Consider the following 7,939-nt stretch of genomic DNA (forward strand, 5'->3'; position numbering starts at 1 on the left):
ACCTTACCTTAAAATATTGTCGGCGTAGGAAAGTAACAACTTGCACACATCAAAGAAGACGTCATTTGGATTCTCACATAATTCTGTAACTGCTGGTGTCAGAGCCATTTATAGATTTGTTTTTGTTTCTGCGGAGAACCGTCACTACAGCCTGGCGTACTTAGGAACGGTCCATTTTGGGTCTTCAATATAGCAGTCTCCTTGACGCCTGATTACTGTTCAGTCCCAAATAATATTCTTTACGGCTGTTGTTTTAACAAATATCCATGAAAATATATATCGATACTGTTTAGTATTATCTTGTGCGTTTGATTAGATATTTAAATGATTAGGTGCTAATTTACGTGTTCGCTTAATCAGGCATTTGGAAACTGCACCTGAAGCCTGCTGCTGAAGGGCAAGCAAACGTTCGAGTGCGTCACTGACGGTGGGCACGTCTAACGTAATTTTGTGTGTAAATTTACTCAACCCACTACGAAATTACTTTTTCAACGAGTGCGGATTTACTGAAGGTACGGGAAGACGCCAGTATGTCTTCACTGTCGTTTTGGGCTAAACTTCAACTAAGGCAGAGTGGAAGTCTCCTGTTTCAAATAAATGCATTTGCTTGTCCAAGCCAGACTTTGAGGTGGCACAGCACTGACAGACGAAGAAGGGTTGTTATTACTGGCGTAGGTCTTGTGTGTCCTCTGGGCATAGGGACGGATTTACCTTGGAACAACCTAATTAAGGGCCAGAGTGGAATTGTGGCTCTTAGCTCGGAGGATTATAAAACAATTCCCTGCAAAGTAGCAGCCTTGGTACCCAGAGGAAATGCAGAAGGTCAATTTAATGAGGAAATGTTTGTATCTCGCGGAGAGGTAAATAGCATGTCACCAGCCACGGTGATGGCACTTGCAGCTGCTAAGCTTGCCCTGGAGGACTCAGGGTGGTACCCTACAACCGCAAAGGAACAACTCAGCACTGGTGTAGCTGTTGGCATGGGCATGGTGTCGCTGGATGAAATAGTATCTACCTCTGTAGCCTTCCAAAAAAAGGGCTACAAGAAGATAAGCCCCTTTTTTGTGCCTCGTATTCTTGTAAACATGGCTGCTGGGCATATAAGTATCAAGCACAATCTAAAGGGTCCGAACCACGCTGTATCCACAGCATGCACCACCGGCGCACATGCGATCGGGGATGCTGCAAGATTTATCGCCCATGGTGATGCAGTTGCTATGGTTACGGGTGGGACAGAGTCCTGCGTTGGGCCGCTGTCAATAGCTGGGTTTGCAAGAGCACGTGCTCTTGCCACCAACTGGAATGACCATCCCAAATTAGCTTCAAGACCCTTTCATCCAGAAAGAGATGGTTTTGTGATGGGTGAGGGATCAGCTGTGATCCTGTTGGAAGAACTGGAGCATGCAGTAAAGCGCGGAGCCAGAATGTATGCGGAGGTGCTGGGATATGGACTCTCAGGAGATGCCAACCACATTACCACGCCTGCTGCAGATGGAGATGGAGCATTTAGGTAAACGGATTGAAGTATGTGTACGATATGTGTTGAAGAAAAGAATTACAACGAGAGCTGCGAGCAACTATATGGGGCCTTCGTAGCCCTGTCAACGTTCGGGTACCGCCATGTTGGGATACTGGCACATTGGAATTGGATTTTTTTGAAAATGTAAATCAAAATGGACATCAGATTAATTCATTCTCTGCCAGTCATTATTCGAGTAGCCTCCTTCACCATGCCAGCTGTTTTGAAGGATTTTTAATGATCCTTCAAAACCCACAAAGTATTATGTTCCATCTACAGATATATAAACATAGAGCCTACCAAAAGAAAGGCTAGACAGTCTTCTTGCATGAGAAAAAAAAGTTTCTTTCGACCTCTCTCTGTTCTTTAGTAATAACTATTAGAAGACTGCCAAGTTTCTCCGATTTTTCATTTTCTGACAGTAGAACAGAGAAAATTACCGTAGCTGTTTTTGTGAACATCTGAATTTTGACTTTGACTATTTTATATGGATTGTATTTTTTTGCCTTTGAGACATCTCAAACATCTAAACACTGTATTCCTTCTTTACAACAACCTAATCAACAGTGAGAAATCGGCTTTGACTTTTTAACTACGCGATTTACGATTTTCAAATTTGACCAAACTGTATGAACTTATATACAATATACATGTACCGGTATGTCTGTACAATTTAGAGGGTTCCATTAATTCTTCCATGCATGTTTTTGGAATGTGGGAGGAAACTGGAGTACCTGGGAAAAACCCACACAGGCATGGGAAGAACAATAAAACTCTACACAGGAAGGCCGGGGCCAGATTCGAACCCACGATCTCTGCACTGTGAGGGCTGTAACTTTTTTAGCAAGTGAGACAGAGTGTCAAGTCATAAAAATGCAGTATATACAGTTCACATATATGGTTTTACAACAATAATTATCCAAATTTACAATTTCATATGTACCACTGCATGAAATAGTGAATCTTGTGGAAAACCTTTTAGCGAGCGGCGTGTACCATTCGCTGGGTCCATTCACTTCAATCTCTACTTCCAGGGGCCTCATGTACCAACATTTCCTTGACTTTCATATTAAAAACGGCATATGGCCAAATCCAGAAAATGTCGTACGCACAAAAAAAAAATAAAAATACAAACAGATGGATGATTCTCTATAGTTGCCTGGAGTATTGGCAGGAGAGGACTTCCAAAACATCCAAAAGTTATCGCATGCTGTGTGTGCAAATGCTTTTGCATATTGGTAGTGTTTACTTAAACTCTTAGATGAAATTGCCCTGTTGTTATCCATCCATCCATTTTAGTTCCATTTTACAAGAAAGGACAACCACAGACCACGTGCCTGCGTGGGTTTTCTCCGGGTACTCCGGTTTCCTCCCACATTCCCAAAACATGTGTTGCAGTCAATGGAACCATCTAAATTATCCCTAGGTATGAGTGTGAGCGCAGATGGTTATTTGTCTATGTGTCTCCTGCGATTGGCTGGCAACGCAGTTCAGGGTGTCCCCCGCCTACTGCCCGAAGACAGCTGGGATGGGCTCCAGCACCCCCCGCGACCCTTGCGAGGATAAAGCGGATCAGATAATGGATAGATGTTAACTTTGTTTCATGCTCATGGTTGTCAGTAAGTTCTAATAACCTAAACCTGAAGATATCATTCTAACTGCCAGATAACTTCACAGATGCATGTCAGCTGCCATCAAAGATGCTGGCATCTCACCAGAAGATGTGTCTTATGTGAATGCCCACGCCACCTCCACACCCTTGGGTGATTCAGCGGAAAATGCTGCCATCAAGAGGCTCTTTCACCAAAGTGCAGGAAGCCTGGCCGTGTCTTCGACGAAAGGAGCCACTGGACATCTCCTTGGGGCTGCAGGCGCTCTGGAGGCAGCAATCACTGCTCTGGCTTGCTACCATGGTATATTGCCCCCAACTCTCAATCTGGACCGCACCGAGCCAGAATTTAATTTAAATTATATTCCTTGTATAGCACAGCCATGGCAGACTTTGGGCAGAAGGGTGGCCCTCTCAAACTCATTTGGCTTTGGGGGAACAAATGCCACGCTGTGTATTGCTAGCATCTAAAAATGTAAACATTTGTAAATGTTTAAAAGTACTTTAATCAGAGTTTTGAATCATAAAGTAATCTGCTAAAATACAAATACTGTTCACACACATTTGATTTAGCCTGAGAAACTGTATTGCAGAATAACTTGAAGAGCTAAAATGTTTCTCTTTAAAGTGCACCGTTTTTAATTACCGTATTTTCCGCACTATAAGGCGTGCCGAAAAGTCTTCCATTTTCTTAAAAGCTCACGGCGCGCCTTAAAATCCAATGTGCCTTGTGTATGGTCATTACGGTAATATGTCGACCCCAAGATGGCTCCTTCCTGGAGTTTCAGTTTCAGAAAACTTTATTTATCCCCGTGGGGCAATTAGAGTATTCACAGCAGCAAAGGAGCCGCTGGAAAGGCAGCCACTCTCGCGGCGTCATCCTGAAGTCAAAATAACAAAAATAACACGACACACAGGACACAGACAGTTGTGCAATCTTCAAAAAAAAGTGGGCATTGTTATCCCTCCAAAGGCGGGCTTCATTCATGTATGGACTCGTCAGATTGCGAACGGAGACCACACGTACAGTGACATCAAATGGCTTTTATTCAAAAATCCTTGAAACAGCCGTCCTCTCACCACACAATTCCATCTTTCTGTCTTTGTCTTTTGTGGCGTTTGCGGCGAGCGACCAAGTCGTTAACGCCGGGCACGTACGCGCGCACGCAGCACCCGGATCGCAAGGTCAAGGGCGATTACGCGCGTCGCCGGGGATTCTTCAGCCCACATCGCGGCCCGCGTTACGTAACGCAAACAAAGCAGCATCCATCATGCCATGTATGTTTTCATGTGTGATGCATTACTGTATTTTCAATTTTTGTAGTTTCATTGAAATAATCATTTATATACGTTTTTTGGAGGCGGCCATGAACGCCTCTCAAGTCAAATGAAGGGCTGTGGCTCTATCTAGTGGATGCATTGTAGATTGCACCTTATAGTACAGTGCGTGCAATATATGAAAAAAAATTACAAAATAGGTCATTCATTGAAGATGCGCCTAATAATCCAGTGCGCCTTTGACAACCAAGGCGCTTCTGGGTAAAGTTGCACCTTCAATGAATGGCCTATTTTAAAACTGTTTTCATATATAGGGTGCACTGTATTATAAGGCACATAAAAGCTACAATCGTGACTGTGGTTGCACAAAGCATCCACGAGTGGAGCTACGCTAAAGGGAATACAATACAATACAACACAGCTTTATTTATAGAGCACTTTCACAACCGCTGCAGCTGTAACAAAGCGCTTTTCAGAACATTTAAAATACTCCGTCCAAGAAATCAGAATATTGATCCATATATAAGGCGCATCAGATTATAAAGTGCACTGTTGTCTTTTGAGAAAATTGAATGCTTTTTGGTGCGCCTTATAGTCCGGAAAATATGGCATGAAATATTACAGGGTCAGAATTGGGGCCACTGTTTTCAGAGTTGAAATTGAATTAATGGCGCAGAACGAGTAACTCTTCAGTAGTAGTAGTTTTATTATAGATTGTGTTCATGTGAACTGCAAATTTTTCGACTGGTCAATAGTCACCTGAACCATCTTGCTCAATGAATGATCGCTCAGCTGTCTCGTGGCAACGACTCATTATTGGCCATTTCCCCAAAGATATATATGAGACATTCTTCTGGGGCGAGATGTCTCAGGTATCTTGTCGTAAAATGATGACTGAGAACACCTTTCTAGTTTGATGTAGATGGCTTTTTAAAATCCTTTATCATACTTTTGCAGCATTCTTTTTAATCTCCACGCAAATGAATGGCGTAGTCAAAAAATGTTGCGCACGTGCAACTTCTTGTGTAGGCCTCCCAAAGTACAACACATTGAATATTTACAAAAAGAAAGGGCAAAATACAGCAAAATAGTCCAAAATATTTCCCCAAACCGTTTCTCAAATCTCATCATTGGTGAACGCGAGTGTACAGTTTGTGTGACAATATATGCTTCTCACAATGACAATTGCCCCCATCCGTCACACTACAGAATGGTATGTTGGCCATGGTTTGTTGCACAGTCGTCAGGGACAGAGCCGCTCCCTCACACTTACCATTGTTTATCTGTCCAGAAAGTACAGGATTTTTCTCATTGTTGTCCTCAAAGAAATGTTCTTCGTGATGCGAATGGTCTCATAGAGACTGCCCTCCGATGATGTCTCATTTTTGTGAATAGCTTGCCTCGGTCTTTCTGATGCTACGTTCACACTGGACGCGAAATGAACTGTGGCGCCGTGTGCCTTGCGCGGGTTTGATCGCAGGTGTTCATACGTGCACGTGCATGTCACTCGCGCGACATGTAACAGGGAAGAGGCAAGGCATTACTTGATGAAATAAGGGAAAAAGTGGTGACACTTTCTTAGTTTCCAAAACAACACTGGACGACATAGCAACCGCATCTCCTTAAGACTTGCCTTTCCTCCTGTGCCAGTCTGATTGTCAGCCCCGCCCTGATTGTTTCCACCTTGTGTTGAAATCACGGGTGCCCAACCTTTTTTTGACCAAAGATCTACTTTTCAAGCAACCCAACTCAAGCGATCCACCCGCTACCGTACGTTCACACATACACGCATGCCACGATGAGCAACAGCCACAAGCACCCCTAACATGAACGAAACAGAAAAATTAAGTAGATACAAGAGTTTGTGAGAAAGAGATCACTGCCTACTCGTGATGGGTCCATGAGGCCTCATGCAGCGTGTCGACAGACTGACACACTGTGTTGATACTGTGCTGATACTGTGTCGCTGACCACTGCCAACTGCTGGACCTTAAAAATTCCTGCATCCAACCCACTTGACAGACTGAACTGACTGATTTGATGATGAAGTGTACAGAATACAATATTCCAGGCATTCATATTGTATCATTCAATGTGTTTCAATAATGTGAAAATCATGTGAATGAGGATGCTTGTGGGCTTTGTCTTCACAAATTTTTATTTAGAAAAATAAGATGCTCCAGTGTTTTAAATTTCAGTCTGTTGCGTTTCCTGCATGCTATTTCCCCTGCTGTGGAGAACACACACACAATGAAATAAGACACGTCAAAAATCTGAGAGGCACTTGGTGAGACAAGGAGATCTGAATAAATACCTTATTCTCCAAAAGGAGATCAAAAAATGGCTCTACACAATTTGCGTTTGTCTGGAAGCTGCTCCATAATATGCACGTACTAAAGCAACGTCACTCGAGTGAAGCGCGCCTCAGCAGTTGATAATCCGCTGCTCTCTGCTGTGCGTGCGTGAGCGCGAGCACGTACTCACGGCGCCGACGCAACCCATGCCACATATTAAAGAAGCTTTGAACTACGACAACAGCTCGCAGTCGGACGGACACGTTTTTCTGATAAACTGTGTGTTTTCCTTTTTGCCCAAATATATATTTTTATTCGAGCGAGGGTGAGGTCTGGGTTGTTTCGGCAGGCGGCATCGTGTCACTAGACGCACTTCCTTATAAACACTGCGTGGCGGGCTTTTGCTGCATCTACGCCCCCTGGACTGCGTCGACACAGTCCAGGCTGCGCCGACACAGTTCACGTGTTGATCACGTGATGTCATGAAGCAGCACACGCACCGACATGTGGATTGCTCTGTGAGCCCGACGCATGCGTCGACGCATCGGTGCCCATCACTACTGCCTACATCAGTAGAGACCTAATGTGACATTTGCAATGTCAATGTAGTCGGAACATAACTACCGTAATTCACGTGTACAGTTTTAAAATGCTTCTCCTGGGGCTCCAGATTCCCATTCTTTGCCAGTGCAACTGGTGAATTGCAAACAAACTTTAAAAAAAAAAAAAAAAAGGTATATCACAACAGCTCTGACTCCATGCTGTTGACCGCTTACAACTTCCGGTGATGCAGGTCAAGCCCCACAGTAGGTTAAAGGTGACCTGCTTTTTGTATGTTATTTCTTGACCGTCTTTTCCACACAAAAAGGCGCACTGGATTATGAGGCGCACCTTCAATGAATGGCCTATTTTTCATTAGGCGGAGAAAAAAAAAAAATAGTGTGTTTCCGGTAACGCGACCAACCGAGAATTTCGAAGTCAAAAATGCCGACCGTAAAGTTTTTTTTTTTCAAACAACCCTCTACATTTTTGTATAGAGGGTTTACATCGGTGCAAACTCTCGCGATATTCACGTTGAGCGCGAGCGTCGTTTGCCCTGTCGTCTGTCAACAACATTGAAACATGGCGGTGGCCGCGATCTCCGACGACAGTTTAAACCGCGTTTTCTGTGTTACAGTCGCGTGCTCGCACCGTAATGTTAAGAAAATAGCATCCATTGATGTATCGAAAAAATTCAGC

The 7,939-nt window shown here is 43.8% G+C and overlaps 1 protein-coding gene and 2 long non-coding RNA genes across 4 annotated transcripts in view; 1 reads left to right on the plus strand and 2 right to left on the minus strand.

Moving 5' to 3' along the window:
• Positions 1-190, minus strand: part of LOC109518652 (uncharacterized) — an 18,360-nt gene extending 18,170 nt beyond the window's left edge. Inside the window, exon 1 of the long non-coding RNA XR_002168800.1 lies at positions 8-190. This is a non-coding gene — a long non-coding RNA (uncharacterized LOC109518652). The remainder of the gene's footprint in view (positions 1-7) is intronic.
• A 215-nt stretch (positions 191-405) lies between these two features.
• Positions 406-3,656, plus strand: oxsm (3-oxoacyl-ACP synthase, mitochondrial). The gene is made up of 2 exons (XM_019874658.1): positions 406-1,510; positions 3,197-3,656. The coding sequence occupies exons 1-2, from the start codon at positions 531-533 to the stop codon at positions 3,597-3,599; spliced, it is 1,383 nt and encodes a 460-aa protein (XP_019730217.1). The 5' UTR covers positions 406-530; the 3' UTR covers positions 3,600-3,656.
• Positions 546-7,939, minus strand: part of LOC109518655 (uncharacterized) — a 21,547-nt gene continuing 14,153 nt past the window's right edge. For both annotated transcript variants that reach the window (XR_002168802.1, XR_002168801.1), the window contains exon 4: positions 546-557. This is a non-coding gene — a long non-coding RNA (uncharacterized LOC109518655). The remainder of the gene's footprint in view (positions 558-7,939) is intronic.

The sequence above is a fragment of the Hippocampus comes genome, unplaced genomic scaffold, assembly GCF_001891065.2.
Source record: "Hippocampus comes isolate QL1 unplaced genomic scaffold, H_comes_QL1_v1.1 scaffold208, whole genome shotgun sequence".
Classification (NCBI taxonomy): Eukaryota; Metazoa; Chordata; class Actinopteri; order Syngnathiformes; family Syngnathidae; genus Hippocampus; species Hippocampus comes.

What these genes read in the sequence shown, in the direction of transcription:
- oxsm (XM_019874658.1), top strand. Translation starts at nt 531, where the DNA reads ATGTCTTCACTGTCGTTTTGGGCTAAACTTCAACTAAGGCAGAGTGGA. An exon ending in GATGGAGATGGAGCATTTAG is followed by an intron (nt 1,511 to 3,196) that starts GTAAACGGATTG and finishes ATAACTTCACAG; the next exon opens with ATGCATGTCAGCTGCCATCA.